We start from the raw sequence: 19,838 nt of genomic DNA, 5'->3' as shown, positions 1-19,838 counted from the left end.
TAGAATTACATAGATAAATAAAAGAGTTGTCTGTAACTTGAAATGTTTCAACCCTGTCATATCGTTATAATATTTAGGATACTAAACAGAATATTTGCAGCTTCTTTCTTTCATGTTCTCCTGGGCAAACTTTAACTGGGGACAGTATTTCTCTGCCTTCACCTAAAGTTGACTGTTGGTGTAGAAAGGTTGACCCTGACATGATATGAACTGGAAAAACTAAATTTTTGGTGCTATGAATGTACAACTCTTCTACTGACATTGAAGTGAGCTGAGTATGGTGTATGAAATTATTGTAAACAATCTCTACAGTTTCTATCAAAATCTGACAAGAACACCTCCATGAAACAAAATGTAGACAATGATTTTCAATTATTTCTTTATGTAAAAAAAAAAAAAAAACATACAATCACAGAAAAAAAACAACATACTAAAAAAAACAACAACAAGAAATGAGCTTTCATACACAAAACTGTTACCAGAAACATTATTTCTGTGGTCGTGTTTGCTGTATACAAAGAACAAGGCATTGTGTTAGCAGTACTGATTACACCAAGGCCTCATTTTTGTAATTATGATCAGGAGCAACAAAACTAAGATTGTGCTCTGCTGGGCAATCCTGTCATATGGTGTTTTTGTCTGTTCTTCAGTGCTCCTTGTGGTCTCCATCCTCCTCCAGTTTCCTGATCTCTGCCTTGAGGTGGTTGATGTTTTCTCTGCTGGCCTTAAGTTTGTCTTTCAGCTCTGTGATCTCCTGGCTGGTTCTCTTCTTTGCTGCTTCCATTTTCTCCTTGGTCCTCTGCTCCTGCTCACTGACTGCAAACACACCAATAAGATGACAACAGCTCAGTATCGGGCGTGACTCTTGATACCTACGCGTGTAAGACTTTGATCATGAAGGTGTGTACATACACTCTGTCTCGTGCTTGTACGCGCCGAGTGTGAGTTGTCTTGATGTGGTCAGTAGCTGCTGCATCATGGCTGTAGGATCCTGGAAGATCTGAAAACGACAAAGACAAGGTCAGGTGAATCTCTCTTAACCACACACAGCTCTTGATTCAAACCCAAAGCTCACATTTAATCTAACAACTTCACGAGCCAATACTTTTAGTATTTTATCACAACAGTAGCTACATAAATATCAGTGCTTCAAAAAAATCTTATAGCAGAGAAAAACTGAACATGTCTCCATTAAGTAACTGTGGTTCTGATGTAGAGTATGAAAGCAGACAAACCATTTCATCATAGAATTCAGACACAACGGTCTTCTTAGGCATGGCACTGGAGTCTGACTGGAACAGCTTCAACAGGTGGTACAGAGTCACCTAAGACACACACAAGCCCCTTTAACAGACGTGTATTGTACATATAAACTGGTTTGACAAGTAGACGCTGACGATGAAGATAGACACATTATTTGTTACATTAACGTGTTTGCAACTGGTTGCTCTTACAGGTCTCTCATTAGGGTCAATGAAGAAGATCTTGATGATGATCTCAAACTCGCCCCACCCTGTTTCTGTAATCTCATAGGGAGGCTTGGTCACCACTAAAAGAAAGAAAACATTTTTTTTGAAACACAACAGGTTTTATTCTTTAAAGACATGCTAAGAAGGATTCTTATTGTTTCTTTACCTCTCAGTGGGTTACCGTAGCTCTCATGCAGCTTGAACTGGATTTTCTTCACATATGCGGACATATCCTGAAGGAAGAATCAATATTTTCAGAAACAAAAACATATTGTGAACACATGAGCTTTTTGCCAAGTTATTCCAAATGATATCAACTTCTCAGCTTTTCCATTCAAACCAACCAGCTCTCTCCCAGACTCTACTTTGAAACTTGGTCTGTCCTCCAAATTCTGCAACCTTTGGCTCTGTTTAAGAACTGGTAGGAAGAAGAACTGGGGACAAATTTTTCTGAAAGGCCTGGGAAGAGTATTTAGAAAAAAATACATTCTTCACCTATTTGTTTAAGACATCTTGTAATGCAGTAAAAGGTTTAGCATCGCCTGTACTGGTCCAAAGTCAGGTCATATGGGGCAATATTTGCTTTTGATTGGGCTCAGAGTTGGCAGTAGAGATCAGCAGGTATGAAGGTTTTTCCTGTAGATGTAGGATGCAGTGGACCTGTAACTTTTTTTTTTCTCTAGCTAGGAAGTTGGAAATTCATGGACAGAATTTATGAAAGACAGTAAAGGAAATGTTTGAGACAGTCAGGTCGAGTCAGAGGATCTGGATGAGGAGAAATATTTAGAAGTTGGGGCCAAAATAAAAGAAAGCATCTCTCTTCATGCTAAGTCCTTCCTTTTCTCCTCTCAGGTGGCAGAACGCAGCCTAGTCGAGGGTTATGTTTTGGTTTAGATTGTCTCCTTTTCCTAGCTCTGCCTTTTCCCTTACAACCGACTCTTCCTCTTTTCGCTGGTTTGGAGGCTGCCAAAGGCAGTGTAACGTGTGTGTGTTATCACTACACCCCAGTGAAATCCGGGTTACTATTCGAAGCAGATACGTCATCACTGATGTTTCTGTTTGCTTTTGCAGATTTGTTAAAAACCAATAAAAACACAGTGACTGACGTAAGTTAATTAAAATGTCTGACCTCATTTCTGTAAGGCTTCACATAAACGGACCACTGATGTGTGTGTCCATCCTCTTCTCTCTTTTTCCCAAAGTAGCGAGCGACGTTACCGAACACTATGGGCTTCACAATGGTTACTCCCTGCAGGAGGAATAAATCACACACATAATCACATTAGTGGAAATGGTAAGTTGTCACATTTAGAACAAAACGAAACTGTCACGGCAACCACGCAAATACTACCAAAATGTGTACGTTCATGTAAGCCCAGGGTGCAGAAGCGTAATGTTTTGTTACCTTTACTCTCCCCCCGGAATCTGGACCGAATTCAGTCATCTTTTTGAACATAGTCCGGTGGGAAAAGACAGAAAATATCCCGGTAGAACAACCTAGGAAACTCTACTTGTTCCACAGCATGTGCAAATATTTAATATACCTGCCATTGGATCATTTAAAGCTCTTTATATATATCCAGCTAAATCATTTGAAACCAGCGGAAGTGTTCCGGTGGTAACTGTCCGACGGAGTACTAGATGTTGGGATGAACGTTCCGGCTCTGGCACTTATCGTTGGTCATTGCTTTGAACGTGACATTTAGTTTTATTTCTTTGTTCTGTTGTTTGAAATTTCAAAATGATTTTTACTACACGCACATAAAAAAAAAAATCAATCTTATTTCATTCTTCCCCTTATTCAAATGTTCTATCTGTAACTGAGTGGGGTTTTTTTTAACCCAAAACTTTAGTTTCAATGTACAAAGCGTACCCTAGGTTTTGACATTTTATTCGAAATATGAGGATATCTCCCAATGGAGCCTTTCAAATAAATCAATAAGTAGTAAAGATAAACGACACAACAACAGATAAGCTGACTGAATATTAAATAAATAGATCTAAGTATGGGAATAGACTGGTTATGACTATATGGGGGATTATGTTAGGTAACTATATTTAAAGTGATAGTTTTTCATATTGTATAGTTAGAAATCACTTGGGAAAATAAACATATTTGGGGAGATATTCCCATTATCAATTAAATATACAAAGGCAAACAATTATGTCTTCTGTAGAGTTCATTTTACAAGTTTTTTTTTCTTTCTAATATTACACAAAAAGCTATGACTAATATTCAAAATCACCTGGAACTGTTTGAAGTTTTGTGTTGAACCATGAATAGACATCAATTCATAATGTCTCCAATGCTTCACATAAAAAAATAAATAAAACAATCCTGTAGTGGTTTGCTAACATGATATTTATTGCATGGTTTCTCATCCTCTAAATTATTAATTTCTTGTTATTCATAACATCCAAAAAAAATCAAAGCCAAAATCCCAAATTAAATTCAAAATACTTTATTCCTGTAGATCAAAGAGTGCTTTTGAGTTTTCATTTTTGATATAAAATGTAAAAAAATATAAAAAATTAACAGTACATGAAAGCAGTAGGCATTACTGAATACAAGCCAAAATCAGATGTACTTATAAATTATTTATTTAATAACTTGAGTGACTTTACTTTTACTTCAGCTTGATTTACACCTGAGGTGTGCACATGATTTTACGGTTCATGTACATAAACATTGCATCAAACATGTTAATACAGGATTGCAAGCTTTCAACATCAAATTATTGCCATTCATTTTGAGTGTAGCAGTAGAAAATTGTCTGATTTTCATCTTTCAAAATAGTACGATTTCAAATCACGTCATTAAAATACATTAAATACTTTCTAACTGCTTTTGTAATGTTACCAGTGGGTGTTGATCAGACTTCCTCTGGACTGTGCTGCTTCTTTGTCGCACTGAAGATCCGAAACACTTACCTTCAGAGTGCTGTGGAGAAAAGTCTGCCTGGGACAGCTACAACTTTGACCCCTGATAATATCTAACTGAAGCCCTACACATGATGCTAGCCCTGAAATGTGATCAGAGGTCTTAGAGATCAGTGATTTGGCTCTAAAATCAATTTGCATTTTGCAAAGAGTTTATCTGTATTCCTTACAAAAAAAACACTGATCAAGACACAATACTTCAAGGGATGTTCATGCGTTGGACTTAAGTGATGGATTTAGAAAACAGGACAAGACAAAACAAAACAGAAAATAAACCTTTAGAGTCACAAGAACTTCCAATCATCAAAAATAAATCAAAAATGGGTCATCAGATTGTAAACAAAAGCATATTGTGAATGACAGAGGATGTTTGAGTTTTCTTCAGCCTTTACCAGAGTATTCTTTTTAACATTTCTATAAAAGGTGTTAGTCTAAATCTTTTACGAATCTCCAGTCTTTGCAGGACTTCAAGCAATGCCCCTATCACAACCCTTGAGATACCTTCTTAATGTTTAAGAAATAAGTCATTACTATCTCAAAAGTCTCCAAAGACATGGTTAAAAACACATAAATCAGTGCTTACAGGCTGAACTGATGACCTCAACTGTTACAAAATACAAATTTGTATCAAAACTTGGACTTTCCCTGTTTAACACATGCAAGACATGAACATGACTGATGGACAGGTGAAAAAATGTATTGCATATGTACAGAGGATTTAGTGTTGTGCTCCAGACTGGGTGTGTAAATTGAATTTTCAGACATGGTGTTTAAACTCTTTGGTGTTACAAAAATATACAAAAACATGTAACGACTGAAAAAAGGAAACATTTGAGCCTTCAGCTTTTCAACAGATGAGATGAGAGTCTTACCAACAGCCTGAACAGTTAATACATCTGTGGCTGTGATGATTTCATCTCAGAATGAAACATTATACATTAAAACAAAGACATCACAGTTTGAATAGAATAAGTATCTGCTAATGGCGTTCTTTAGTGCAATAACGCACCACCATCAGACGATCTATCTGGATGTTTTGGCCCAATACACTTGAAATTAAAAGTTAAAAGTGCAGCATGAACATGAACACCTTCAGTAAAAGTAAACTGACAAATGATACAATCATATCTTCTGTTCCTACCCTGACAATATCCTATTTTCTGACATAAAATAAAAAATTATTTGTCTCTAAAACGAAACCATTTGCTAAAACAGCTCAAATATAACGTCAATGTAAGCTAACAAGGAAAGCAGTGTGCAGTCAAAAGTAAAAATTTCATACAAATGATGCAAATGTAAAGAGGCCAACAAATGCTTCAAATACATCAGTAAACATTTTTTATTACAACACCATCTAGTTTTTAATCAAAAGCATTGAAACATTTACAAACATACTAACCATGAAAAGAATAAATGAAAATGAGAGGGAGGGGTGGAGAGAAAACATCAAACATGTACCCTATAAAAACTGAGCTTTAACTGAATGTACACAGCACAGGAAGCAGAGGAGGAAATAAAATATGATGTAATGTTTGTGTCTTCTAGTTAGGGATCGTGTGGGCTGTTTTGTTGTACTTTGCAAAAAAAGCATCTCACAAGTAGTCATCTTCATGTCAAATAAAACATCATAAAAATAAAAGAGCTGTTTGGAAAGTTTCTTTTCTTTCATCTTTAGTTACCATGAGTATAGAGGTTTGGAAAACATAGCCTTACACAGGTCAGGGTCTCCCATCCACAGGCAGACAGGATTAACAGACAGAGAAGGATGGGTGGAGACGGAGAGGAGAGATGAAGGGGTGGAGGAAGAGGAGGTGGTGGTAATCCTGTTCGGTCATGCAGGGTGGGGAGGTGGTGGTGCACTGAAATCCTCCCTCCTTGTCCTTCCATCCATCCGTGATCCTTGTGAGCTGAAAGGTTTCAAAACGGGAGTGGAGTTTGGTTTCGAGGCAGCGCAACAGTGAACACTTTCCCCCCTCACTATCAGACCTCTACACTATACAGACAGTGCGCACCAGGGCTGGGTTCAATCCACCGTCACGTTGAGCCAGAGTTCACAGACTGCAAATCTTAGTTTGGAATGGATCTTTTTGTTAGAGGAATAATGAGAAAAAAACTTTCACAGAATGATGCTTTTGTTAATGCTCACTTGGCAGTGCATATCCCCCAACCCTGGCGTGAACACAGAGAAACATGCAACCTTGAACAGCAAATATCAAAAAGGCAAGTTTGATATCTATATGTACCAATACACATCAAAAAATAGAAGAATTCTCAGTTGACTTTTTAACTGAATGCAATTTATCACTTTTGCCGATACATGGAGTTTAAATAGGTTACATGCATGTTTATAATCAACTCGTAAATAGATGTTTTCACAATACATGTAGCTCTTGACAAAAGTTACAATCAAGTAGGAAAAACTGATTTTAAAAGTTAGAACTGCTAAGTTGACCATTTAGATACTTCAGTTTAACTGAGCTTAAATTAAAATTCAGGGAAAATTGATAAAAACAGGTGAAACAATGTAAGGCCAAACAATGGTCTATGTTTTTTTTTTAATGGTAGCTTTACAAAAGGGGGGTTAACATGCACTGCTCTTTGGCAATACAGGATTAGCTTTGGTATCTGTAGCACTACCTTATTTGATAAATCTAAAATTTCTGTTAAAAAGAAGCTTCCCATGAAGCTCTGTTAACAGGAACCAAAAGAGTAAGTCATAATGAAACAAAAGCCTGACTGTCAGTGAGCAGGAGATTCACAATTATCAAAAATCTACCAGTAAGAGTGAAATATATATTTTTTGTATTACCTAAAAATATATTTTCATTTTTAAGTCTTGCCTTGTTTAGTCAAGACTGTTTTTTTCTTATTCATATTCATTGCATCAGCAAAAACTACAAATTGGACTTTTTTATTCATCACCCAGAAACTAGAGTGTTTTGTTCAGAGGTATGAAGAACAGACCTGATACCACAAATCAAAAACTGTCAACTGTGACATAGAGGAAGTGATTAATCAGTTGAGATATTTCAGGAAATAAGGAAACACAAGAGTAAAAGACACAGAAAAGACAAAAAGGGCTGTGGATCAAAACACAAAACTATGAACTATGAAGTATATATGGGAAAAATGATATTTTCACAGCATTATATTTCCTTGTATCACTTTTCAAATTATTATTTGAACTCTTTTATGGTTTTCTGACATGACGCCATGGAAATGGATGGACTAATTTGTCAAGACTACCACCAAGGACACAGACAAGTCTACAAAGAATGGAAAACTGGAACCTCGATGACAATAATCAGCGGTAAAATAGATTCTTTAACCCTGTCAACAGTTACTATCTTTAAATCAAGTCTCAACAGATCTGTAACATATCTTTAAAACTTTTTTTTTTTTGCAATTCTGTTGAACCTGTTGCAATGACAAATAAAGTTCTATTCTATTCAATTCTATTATATTCTTATGTTGTAGAGTAATTATAAATGGTCAAACTTACTAAGCCTTGATCACATCAGATTTGGCTTTGATAAAGTTCATACTGGGCTGGTTTCTACTTGTTACCAGTCTGACTCACAGCTAGATTAAAGCTAGTACACAAGGTCAAATTGATTACATTTGAATTCATATTAAAATTTGATCTGTTTGGCTGTAGAATAATACTTTAACCAGTAACTGGCTGTTAGTATACACTGCTTTGACAACATCAATATTTGCACAACACAGTGATCCAACTCATTGACCACCACAAAAATATTTGGGGTTATAACAGTCAGGACAAGTTTTGTAGTGATCAAATAACACCTTTACATACACGACAAACACCTCTTTTTACAAATTGAAGAATTAATTGTTCTGTAACTTTTTTTCCATCAAAGTCATGCCACGGCTGTAATGTGTGATACAGTGTCAGCTAAAAGGGCATGAATGGGAAATTGTGTTCAGAGTCAAACCGGGGTCAAGCAGTTCATCTTCTCTAACCCACAGACTGTAACGTTACCTAACTAAGAACTCTACAAACTGCCTACCATAAGTTACTTACCATTCTATGTTTAAACGTTCCCCCTGGATTTTATAAAAAAAAATGAAAATGCAGGCAATTGAAATGTAAATGCAACTTCACACCATCTGTTAAACTACACAGCTGTCTTGTTGACTCATGACATTACATCTGGATGCAGCTCAGCTGAATTACTTAAATGCTTGTCTTTTATTTGCCTCTATCACACTCCCGTTTCAAATCCTACAAACCAGTTAATTTAACTTTGCTTGACCCTGGTTTGACATGAGAAAATGTCATGACTGTTTGAAAAGAAGAGATCTGTGATCCAACAAACAGACTGAGAAGCAGCACAAAATGTCATCTCAACCTCGTGCAAATACCTGCTGACACAAGCAGCCCAACTGCCGACAATAAAAGCATTTGGCTTCATTCAAGTACTTCCTGATAACGATGCTGTATGCTATCAGACTGTGTGAAAAACCTCAGTCATTTCATCCAAAGTGTTCAACACATTGTTGGGGAATCTACAAAAAACTGTATTTCTTGGATCGCTTATGTCACTGAATGTCAAACTTTGTGCCCACCGAGGATCTCTTCTCTTGTTTTCAGTGCAAATTGGTTTTGAAGCCAATGCAGAAACTGCAGTTGTATTGTTAAGTTTCTAACTCAAATAAAACCATAAAATTATTCACTTGAGCAGTTACCGCTTGGAATAATTAAAAATAACATCTGTAAATGAAAAAAAAAGTGTTTACATTTCTTTTCACAAATTAATAAGAAGTTATGTTTGACAAAGAGGTTCCCAGCAGACACAAAGTAGAATATCAAAATAAAATAAACAGGATCTCATTACTTCAGCTCTGGCTGTATTCGTTACACTACAAAAGACTGACAGAGATACGATTATGTGCATTGTTTTGCTATGGCCTGCATCAGAATTCAGCAACTCCAAATATAACATCACCCCACTTAATATTTCTCAGTGTAAGGGCACTAGACATGTTGAAATAATCTGATGTAGAGAATATACATTCCTACTCTGAAAAACAACTTTACTGTTTTAAACAAAATTCTTTCAAAATTTGAGGAAATACTATTTGGGGTGATGAGCAATTGTAAAGAGAAGCTGTTCGGCCCTTGTAGCCACCTAGACCCCTCTCTGCCTGGACCAGATAGCAAGAAACATGACAGATCCTGAAGCATTTTCACAGTAAATTACATCAGGACCACATGCAACATCGGTCAAACAACATATTTCAAGTGAATTTCCAAATCTTAACAGATAACCATGTTGCTCAACATGCAGATGCACGAGAATAAATGTTTTTTCTGAGCCCTACCAAGAGTATCCATAAAAACACCAGTAAAGTATATGCCTTAACACACGGGTACTAATGCAAGGTCAATATTACTTATTTACACGAAAGGATTTAACACTTTCAGATATGTTTGTCTACAGCTCATCAGTAAAATGACAGCCAAACAGCCAGCAAAACACATTTTCTTCTGGGCAAACACTGAAACACTTTCATTCTCTCTTGCAAACCTGGGATTATTCATCAATTTAAGTATCAACACTGCAACCTCAACTGAAAGTGTTTTTATGTACACTGAAGAGACACTAATACGTATTACAAAGGAAATTTCTTCTCTGCATCAGTCAGGATCAGATACAAAACAGCACAAAATTAACAATTGAAATCAAGATTGCTTAAAATTTTGATTCTGTTTATGCGTTAATAACAAGTTTCTCAGTGATAAAACCGTGTTTCCTTTTTTTTTTTTTAAAGTTCAAATGAACCAGGCAATAATTTTTAATGATGGCCTGGTGACATGAAACCTGAGAACAAAGATTTTCTTTTTTGAAATTTCCCATCAAATTATTGCATGCGTCACATTTAATTCGATTCTGCTGATAACACATTTGTATGAAATCATTACATATTAATTCTTACACTTAACATATTGGGTGAACAATGAATTATAGATCATTTAAAGGGGCTGTGAGGACTATCTGGAAAAGCTAGTGTTTTTCCAGGATAAAAACTCTGTTTCCCATGGGCACTTGCACCCTCTGACATGAGGACGTGCGGTGCTGATGTTTGAAATTTGTAAACTCAGTTCGTACAGTAGTTTACTAGCCGTCTATATTTAGCGCTACTTGGAGCTTGGTGCTTGATGTGTCGGTACTTGTGATGTTAGTGAATCCTCGTTATGTCCTACCTGCATGTGGGTTGGAATGAACACTATCAGAAAACAGTTTAACCCATGTTTTTGCTCTGGCTTTATTACTATCATGTTTTGTATTTTTTCTGCTTGGACCTCATTTTGTTGTCAGATAGTCCAGCTCCAGTGTCCGCCATGACTACAAAATCAATCAAAGAAATCATTTTCTGCGGGGAAAAGCACAGATCTCTCTTCTCATTGCCAAACTTTTCCAGTTGGCGTGGGATCGTCACAGGGACTTCTACATGCCATGAATCAATCCTGTCCTGATCACTCAGGAAGCAGAGAAAATGCATTAAGAAATAACCCCTTTTGCAGCTGATAATCTCATTTTTTCAAGATCACTTAGAAAGTTCTCATAGCCCCTTTAAATCGAGTGCCAAGACCTCCTTTGGAAATTTGTCTGCAAGTCATTAAGTGTACTTATTGCATCAACATTGTTAAATCACATCTCTGTTTTCACAACACATGTAATTTTTCACTGGACCTCAACATCTTAAATTGAGGTACAAAAGTTTCAAAACATTCAATTTGACAATAGAGAAATGTCAGGTGATAAATCTGACATGTAAACATGGCACCATCACATCTGTAAAGTTATGTTTTGAAATCAACAGACTTTATCTGATTGATAAATGTTCACCTCTATTATCATAATATAATGCAATTATTCCTCTCTGAACTATCAAACCAATACGTTCATGTTTACATCACAAATTTGAATGGAAAAGTTACAAAAACTGCAGCGATCTATAATGAATTTGTAAAACAGTGAGGTTGTTATTTTTCCCCCAATATTAAACTTGAATCCAAACCAGCAGGAGAAAGAGGTATGTGCTAAACCGTGTTATACATGTTTGAGACACACAAACTCTGCTGAAACATTACAATGAAGGAGTTTACACTCACATGTTAGGAAATAGAAGTATATACTGAACTTTGATAATCAAGCCAGAGGAAAGATCAACTTAAATTCAGGTCTAACAGCCAACTCTGCTGGTAAAAAAAAGTTTTTCCAATTTTTTTTTTTATTTCCACTTTTTATGGATGATAAACATTTGTGTTACTCTCAAAGAGTTTCTACCAATAAGCAGATATGAAACACATCCCCAGGTTGCTTAAAGTTGACTTTTTGCAATTAAAAAAAAAGATATCAAGTTTATTTGGTAAAATGGAAAAAAAAAGTGGAAGACAACTTTTGTAGTTTACCAGCCTCAGAGGCATGCAGACCAAGTAACTGAGCTTAAAAATGCAGTTTGAGTCAGACACACACAGGATTGATACAACTCTTGATAACCCCTACTTAAAGAGCAGCCAAGTCAATACATTTCATTTGTATTACACCATGACTCAAGGAACAAGTACACATCCAAACAAACTTGATAAAAAATTATATCTTATACTTACCTTAAGCTTACCTGTCCACAAAGGTTGAGTTATAAAAAATCTGTCTGTTGCTTTCCTCATCTCTCCGTGTTCTCTTTTCTTATATTCTTAAAGGGCACTTAAGTCATACTTAAGCTCACAAAAAAACACCCTGTGAAGATTTTCACAGCAAGCTATGTGGGCAGATAAATTTTAGATAACAACTAGATCTAAACTTTGATCTAATGAAGAAGAGAGGAGCTGAGCAAAAGAAACAGACTTTTCTAAACTCCGCCTGGGCCCTTTTTCTACTGCAAAGTGGTTTGAGTTATTTAAGACCAACAAGCTTAGTCGAAGTCCTGAAAAATAGAAGAAAACTTGTAACAGTGAGATACGTTAGGAAAAGTCTCACCCACCTTGTTTCCTCTCTAGCGATGCCGGTACTCCCTCTCCCTCTCCCGCTCACGGTCTCTGTCCCGATCCCTCTCACGATGGCGGTCCCGCTCCCGGCTGCGCTCTCTGTAATAGTCCTCGTGGCGGTCACGACTGCGGGACTTGTGGCGTCGGCTCTTTTCTCTGGAGCGGCTGTGGTCTCGTTCCCTGGAACGTTCTCGCCTGGCAGAAACACAGAGAGGAATCATGGACTGTGCACTAGATTTTTGTGTGTGACTCAAGAGTATTTTAGAAACATGTACATGTATACCTGAAATAGCAGATACTATAACAGAAAAAAAATAAATCAGTGATATTTCGAACCCACTCAAACAAAGCTTTACATTGCATCGGAATTGAAATCTTACCTGGAGGCAGAGCCATAACTTTTTGATTCGATGCCATGAAGACAGTCTTGCAGGGAACTGATGAGAACTTTACAGCGGTCGTCTGCCGACACTTTGGACTGTTTAATTAGACTGATGGCCGTCACCAAGGTCTCTATAGCACTGCCATAGTCAGCTGGAAAGAACACAGAGTAGTGTTAATCATAAATTGACATGGTGTATTTTTATGTGAGCTCATTTGTCTGGCGTGAATCACAAATGATTGTGTGTTACCTGCACTAGCATCAGACACTGCTCTGGAGATGGCGCTGGAGGAAATGGCTCTATTTCTGTTCATGATCTCCTCAAACTCTGCTTCACTCAGAGGAGTCCGTGACGCCTCCATATCTCTACACACACAAAAGGACAGAGGCAGAAATAGAGTTTAAGATTTAATGCAGACAGTGATTTTGCAGGATCAAAAAAAAAACTAGAAATAAGAAGAGTTGATGAGTTTAAAAAACAAAACATCTTACTGATACTACACTCAGTTAAAGTGCCTGTTTGCTCTTACCGGCCTCCTGGACCGTAGTCCCCTCTCTCATACGGTGGCGGGCGCCCGTACGGGTCATTTGGCCCTGGGGGGCCCCCTCTATCGTTGGGTGGCATGCTGTTGTTGCCGGGTGGAGGGAAGAACGCAGGGTTGACATGGGGTGCTGGTGGTGGTCCTCCAGGAGGGGGACCTGGCATGTGTGGAGGAGGCGCCAAAGCCATGGGGGGGCCAATTGGGCCTGGGGGACGAGGAGGAAAGGGTCCAGGGGGTGGTGGGCCTTGTTGGGGTGGTGGGGGACCAGGAGGGGGGCCGTAACCTGGGGGTGGTGGGCCTGGGGGCATGGGTCCCAAAGGAGGTTGACCGAATTGACCTGGAAAGAGAACAGGAGGAGGCGGTCTGTCGCCACGATTTGGGGGACCAGGTAGGGGAGGGGGGAGGCCCTGGCCAGGAGGTGGAGGGCCTGGAGGGCCTGGGGGACCTGGAGGACCAGGAGGGGGACGTGGGGGACCCTGCATCCCACCTGAAAAGAGCACAAGACACAAAAAAAGCTCATCAGGCAAAGAAATGTTCCTCCTGCTGGTGGGTAGAAGATTATAAGGGCTTACTTATAGATCTGTGTATGAAAACAAACCACAACCGTTAATTAAAATAATCTACTTTGTTTAAAACACAAAACAAAATCTAAAAACAAAGCTCTAATTTTGATCTCCTGCAGCAGTCTTTTTCTTTTCCCCGTCTAATGCAGATGCAGCATGTATTTAGGCAGTTCAGAGGAGGACAATGACACACACAGACACAGAAGAGTAAGCCATAGCTACAGAGAACAAAAACATCAACATAAAATAATACAGCATATTAAATCATGAGGCAACATAAAAAAGATGGGATTCAGACAGTAAAAACTGTTTTACGCTGGCTTTTTTCAAGCTGGCGCCTTATATTTGAAAGTGGATTCTTATCGCTAAATTCATACTTGAGTGGGTGTAGTGACATGAGCTGCCAAGAGCCTGAATTAGCTTGATGCACTCAGATACCTAATGAGAGACGCTTGTTAGTAGGCATTGGTTTTTGATTTGAATCCCCACTGATGCTGCATAAAAGAACCTTACAGAGACGTATTACAGGAAGTGATTCATGGCACTGAGCCGTTTCACATTCTTAAATCTAAATAAAGCTTTTTGTATGCAGTGTAGATTTGAGACACAAATAAAGTCACTTGTTAAACAATCTGGAGGGATGCTTTTGCGTAACTTCATGCTAACTTTGAGTGAGGCAGACAGCATGTTATGGATCTAACTTCACAGGGGTTTAGAGAGTTTAAAGTCCAGCTGTTTCTTGGGCAGTCAACCAGACAGAGTCAATGGTAAAACTACTTTTGGTAAACAGCTGAGAGTAAATATAAAAAGGCGATCAATCAAATCAATCGAGGTTTTTCACCTCTGCCACGCCAGCTCCCGTTCCTGCCCCCTGGCGGGAAGGGATTGAAATTGATATCCATCAGAGGGCCATCTTGGTGTCTAATCAGATCTGGTCTCATCCCCGAGCCTAATGGGGAAGAAAGCAAACCAATCATAAGTGTTCCCTTATAAACTCTCATCTATTAGTTAAAGGCCTTTCCCATCCCTGTACTCTGGGGGCACCAGCCACTAAGCGAAAGAGAAGAAGGTGGGATGGGGGGGTAAAAAAAGACGCAAAATGGAGAAAAAGACAAAAAGCTGGCAACTCCATTCTCTACTGCATGTAAAAGGCGGCCAATCCAAGATTTGCAAGGAGTTTAAGGCTGGCAGCTTGCCAACTAAAGCTTTGAGCAAACTGCTTTCCAAGCAACACGGTTTCCGTGAGTAGAAAATCACAGAGGATTATTTGTTGGAATGAAGGAAAAGGGGGTTGAGGAAAGTACAAACCAGAAGGAGAGGAAACATGCAAAGGAGAGAGTTAATGAGTGAAAGATCCCTGGCAGAAATCAACCATTCAATAGACCAGCCTAAGTTCCATGCTGGTGAGCAAAGTTGCAAAGCCTGATTTCCCAAAAAAGAGCTTTAAACCGTTTTCATGTTAAGTTTTCACATCTCAAATTAAAAGGCATCTTTAGTTCCAGGTCTGAAACAGGTATCCACCAATCCATTAACCTCGACTGGTGAGCCCACAACACATTCACCAACCAGTAGATATCAGCTGGTAAAGTTGGTTCAGATTTTCTTTGATATGAAGTGACCAATCCAAAACTACTATCTAGAGTCTATCTCATCCCCTGGATTTCTCCCTTATGGTACAGTGTGTTACATCAAATTGAACCATTCTGCCACAAATAGCTGATGCCAAACTAACCAGGGAAATGTGGTGGTGGCCCCCCAGGACCAACAGGTCCAGGAAAGCGGTCTCCTCCAGGACCGGGTGGTCCAGGGAACCGGCCTCTGCCTCGACCCATAGGAAAACCCCCACGAGGGCCAGCGCCAGGGGGGCCAGCTTTACCTTCCCCAGACATTTGGCCTGACTGAGTACCTGAAACGTCACAAGAGAATACTGACTCAGGTTGATTTTATGTGTGTGAGAGAGTGTGTTGTGTGCCAACTGAAGCCTCAGAAGACCTTGACACCTATACTCAAGTGTACATGTGGTTAAACCACTGCTACTTCTTGACAACCAAAGTTAAGTTTTTAAATAGTTGTGCCTATATCATGTGTGCACATGTTTGACTCACTTTTGCGTGACTGCATCTCAAACTGGCTGAGGGACTGTTTGTTGCATGGTGTGACGATAGGATTTTGCCCGTGGAGCTCACGCTTTGAGAGCAGTTCCATTAACTTCCTGGATGATGCCTCTGAGCCCACACACACCAAAGCAAACCTGGAAGAACAGCAGCGATAAGACAATAACAATCAGGCAAAAATATTAAACCTTCGAGGATATTTTGTTTTTAAATGGAAAATCCCTTAAATTTAGAAGGCATGGAGTAAGTACATATGCTGACCAGTGCTAGTCAGGAAATTTACACATTTATAGCTCTAATCTTAAAGGGGACATATCATGCTTGTTTCTCCTTTTCACTATGCCAGACTAGGATGCCTGTAAAGCATTTCTGCCCTCAGTACAAGTCATTTGGTTCCTTCATTGCCCCACAAGAGTGTTCTCAATATCATCATTTTATGCCATTCTGAAGATCTCGTTGAAACGCTCTGTTTCGAGAATGACCTCCAATAACCTCCCAACGTCACAGCCCTTTGTGCTCTGATTGGTCAGTTCTATCAGAGGGGCGGAGGGGGTAGAGCCAGGGGGCGTTTTTTTCAGCATGGCAGTATTTACAAAATCGCCATATTGGATGGGGCAGACTGAGCGAGTTTGCTGTTTGCCAAAACTTCACCGTAAGGCATTGATAGCACTAATAAAATGGCAGAGTGTAGGATACGGCCTTTTGTATTGGACCCCGTTCAGACCCGGACGGTTCTGACGCTAAGGAGGAAGACAATCCACCTGGACACAGATCATCTCAGGACGCTTCAGTGTGGTGAGTCAAACTGTAACATGTATAGTTTATACGTTTATAGTCAGCTCTTTGTGGGTGTGTCCCTCGGTGGCAGTTGTGTGACTAACTGACTTCACAGAGGAGGAGCTGCTTCATCAGATTACTCCAATAAAAAGAAAGGATCCTCGTGTCATCACGACATTTGAAATCTCGCGGCCAACTGGCAATGACATATTTTCAGAGGCATCAAATCTCATTCTAGGATATCAGAAAAAATACAATATCTAATTTTTTGAAAATTTAGGGGGTGAAAGGTGTTGTTTTCAACTTTATTATTTTATATGCAAGTATTAAATCAGGCATCAGCATGATATGTCCCCTTTAAGTAATATGTTTTCTCTTTGCCCAAATGTCTTGTCAGAAACCGAACAATCTTTGACCAAAAAAAACGTCTACAAAAATCAAGTCATGAAGAATTAATTATCAAAAGCACTGCAGATTAGTGAAAGTTCAAAGCCAAATATGCACAAAATGTCAACAAAAACTAAATGTTCCTATTAAAAGCTGTTATTTGGTCAGTTTATGCAGCATGTGATTAACAAAAGGACTCACCCTTTTGACTGTCCATTGGCTCTGTTTTCAAAGAACTTGATCTCCAGCACATCTGAGATCCCTATAGATCGTATGGCTTCTGTCAGGTCTTCGTCTGTTGTCCACTGCATCAAAGATATCAATTTAAAGTGCATTGAGACAGTGTGTAGCGGCACACAAAAACAGAAAGGTACATCTGCTGTTCAAACAGATACTCCCCCCCTCAAGTTATAAAGCCAATTCAGACTTATCTACCCACCCATGTGAGATTTCCTATGTACAGGGCAATCCTTTTGCCAGTGTAGGTGTACACCACATTTGGGGGGGCACTTTTCCCTCCATCTGAGCCACCTGGTGCAGGCAGTGTGTCCAGGTAGTCACGGTCTTCTGGAGCATCGCCGTTGTTGGCTGATGGTGATATTACATCATCATACAAGTCGATTTGTTCATGAACTGGATAGTCCGCTTCCTGTAAAGCACAACAACAAAAATTTGGTCCAACACGTCTTGACAAGTTCACACACGCACACAAAACACCACCAACTGTTACAATAAACTCAGTCAGTGTGTGAGGTTTATTGGTTTCTTGTTCATTTTGATCAGTTTACTGTTGAAAGAGACACGGGTCCTGTAGTCAACTATAAAGTATAGCTGAAATAGTTGTTACATCTGATGTAAGTGTTAGTGCTGCCAGTCAGTGCATGTGATAATGTTATAGGCATCTAACAGAGTATGACTTAGGTATGTGCAGTCCATGTTATCTGAGTACATGAATAAAATGTTGATGCTCTTGTCCAATTGATGTTATCAACCCTTGAGCATGGATGCATATTGATGTCAAGGTTGCATAACCCAGTCATAATCAGATCCAAGAGCAGGTTCAATGGACAAATATGGATCATTATCTAATATCTGATATTGCAGCAAGAAATGTTTTTAACATTATCTTTGTAAGCTGGTTGTTCCCTTTGGGACAAACGAGCATGGACCATCAAGACCTAGAGGGGACTTATCCCTAAACTGCCCTGACTCTATAAGAATCAACACCTAAAGTACGCAATGGCCTAGAAACACACAAATTGGAGCCATTCTCTCAAATGCCATGGAAAAGAACGTTACCTGTTATGTAAAACTTAATATACTTGTATACATCTGAGGGTTATAGCAAAGTAGGCGTGTGTGTGTGTAGAAACAACCTGTGCCTGACGCATGAATGCTCCGTATGCTAACAGCTATGAGCTAACAATGACCACTAGTACAACTAATAACTAATGCGTTTCTGTTGCGCAGACGTTTCATACACGGCGTGAACAACTTCATAGCAATAATTAAACACTATGTCCGCCACCAGTCCATTCGCTAGACTCAAATAACGTAACGAAACCACAGAAACGTTAAAAGGTGCAACTCGTTTACCGTAACTATTTCAGAAAGCAGCTAGCGCTTGCTAGCTTACTGAACGACGTTTGTTTTGCTCGGTAACCCGCCACAAGTAGCGTGGTTGAGGCCCGAAGCTGTAAATGTAAAACAAAACAACAAATACAGTTGTCTGTGGCTTACGAAAGAGACGGGTCTCAATTTGCAAATTACTTCATCATTTCTGCATGCAACACTTGTTCTTTTAAGCGTCGACGACACCACATAAGCGATAGTTTGAGGCGTTGATTGTAGCAGAGGTTGCAGGTTTGCAAGCATGCTGAAAGGAGGCCTATGTAGCGACGAGGCTTAGAATTTCAACAGAGTACGCAACCTCTTCTTCTGTGTTATGAACAAAGAAATTATGAACAAAATGCTTAACGTACCACCCGTCGAAATAAGAATGAAGCACTTAATTACCTGGCTAAATTCCTCCTCTACGTCGGCGTAAATATCGATGTGATCCACACCGTCCGCCATTTTCCACTGACCCGTCTCTGCTCCGCCTGGCGGTGGGACAATGAAAACCGCTGTGCCCCTACTGGTCAAATTCTGTTATTACAACACCTGCTGCAGACGATATTGACATCCTAATAAAACAACAAACCACACTAAAACACAAGGATTCCTTGAAAAGGGGGGCTAACATGTCACCGTAACACAGAAATATGAAAAGTATAATTGCTGATGCTGCAACTGACTCAGTCTTAAAATATTCATTGCCGCACCATTGTATGGTGGCCCTGAAGTGCAAAACACACTCATTAAGGAAACATGTCAAAAGCAAAAACAAAAGAGAGATGCAAAAGAGGAAAGCAACGACAGGAAATTGGTAACAGAAAATACAACACAGAAAAATACGTACGTAGGGCTTTGACATCTGAGGCAAAAAGTGGAGTGGATTGGAGTGCGGAGTAGAGGCCATGCCATTCTGCCCCTGGTTACATATTATTGCATGGTTTGTGAAATGAATCACCTTTTTTTTTTAAATTAAAGCAAAATAAAGAAATGCAAGAGTGCATCTTGATTTTTTGCCAGCATTACATTTTTA

General features: G+C 39.1%; 2 protein-coding genes across 3 annotated transcripts; both read right to left on the bottom strand.

The window, feature by feature from the left end:
* Positions 1 to 442: 442 nt before the first annotated feature.
* Positions 443 to 3,127, bottom strand: yeats4 (YEATS domain containing 4). Its single transcript, XM_074698341.1, has 7 exons — positions 2,875 to 3,127; positions 2,599 to 2,718; positions 1,636 to 1,702; positions 1,455 to 1,549; positions 1,236 to 1,325; positions 913 to 1,000; positions 443 to 816 (listed from the first exon to the last, which is right to left on the bottom strand). Exons 1-7 carry the CDS (start codon positions 2,923 to 2,925, stop codon positions 647 to 649), a joined length of 681 nt encoding a protein of 226 aa, XP_074554442.1. The 5' UTR covers positions 2,926 to 3,127; the 3' UTR covers positions 443 to 646.
* A 788-nt stretch (positions 3,128 to 3,915) lies between these two features.
* cpsf6 (cleavage and polyadenylation specific factor 6) lies at positions 3,916 to 19,329 on the bottom strand. 2 transcript variants are annotated; one of them, XM_074697941.1, is made up of 11 exons: positions 19,208 to 19,329; positions 17,631 to 17,840; positions 17,393 to 17,496; positions 16,019 to 16,164; positions 15,646 to 15,819; positions 14,755 to 14,862; positions 13,339 to 13,837; positions 13,059 to 13,174; positions 12,807 to 12,960; positions 12,423 to 12,621; positions 3,916 to 6,316 (listed from the first exon to the last, which is right to left on the bottom strand). In XM_074697941.1, the coding sequence occupies exons 1-10, from the start codon at positions 19,265 to 19,267 to the stop codon at positions 12,435 to 12,437; spliced, it is 1,758 nt and encodes a 585-aa protein (XP_074554042.1). In that variant the 5' UTR covers positions 19,268 to 19,329; the 3' UTR covers positions 3,916 to 6,316; positions 12,423 to 12,434. The 2 variants fall into 2 exon arrangements, with proteins under 2 accessions (XP_074554042.1, XP_074554043.1); XM_074697942.1 differs by lacking the exon at positions 14,755 to 14,862.
* Between the last annotated feature and the right edge of the window lie 509 nt (positions 19,330 to 19,838).

Source organism: Halichoeres trimaculatus, unplaced genomic scaffold, assembly GCF_033239565.1.
Source record: "Halichoeres trimaculatus isolate MK-OKI-2021-1 unplaced genomic scaffold, fHalTri1.1 fHalTri1_scaffold_21, whole genome shotgun sequence".
NCBI lineage: Eukaryota > Metazoa > Chordata > Actinopteri > Labriformes > Labridae > Halichoeres > Halichoeres trimaculatus.
Note: the sequence above shows the minus strand (reverse complement) of the source record. Positions and strands in the feature narration are given on the sequence as shown.

What these genes read in the sequence shown, in the direction of transcription:
- yeats4 (XM_074698341.1), bottom strand. Translation starts at nt 2,925, where the DNA reads ATGTTCAAAAAGATGACTGAATTCGGTCCAGATTCCGGGGGGAGAGTA. An exon ending in CTGAATTCTATGATGAAATG is followed by an intron (nt 1,001 to 1,235) that starts GTTTGTCTGCTT and finishes TGTCGTTTTCAG; the next exon opens with ATCTTCCAGGATCCTACAGC. An exon ending in GTACAAGCACGAGACAGAGT is followed by an intron (nt 817 to 912) that starts GTATGTACACAC and finishes GTGTGTTTGCAG; the next exon opens with TCAGTGAGCAGGAGCAGAGG.
- cpsf6 (XM_074697941.1), bottom strand. Translation starts at nt 19,267, where the DNA reads ATGGCGGACGGTGTGGATCACATCGATATTTACGCCGACGTAGAGGAG. An exon ending in ACATAGGAAATCTCACATGG is followed by an intron (nt 17,497 to 17,630) that starts GTGGGTAGATAA and finishes TCTTTGATGCAG; the next exon opens with TGGACAACAGACGAAGACCT. An exon ending in GACTACGGTCCAGGAGGCCG is followed by an intron (nt 13,175 to 13,338) that starts GTAAGAGCAAAC and finishes TTGTGTGTGTAG; the next exon opens with AGATATGGAGGCGTCACGGA.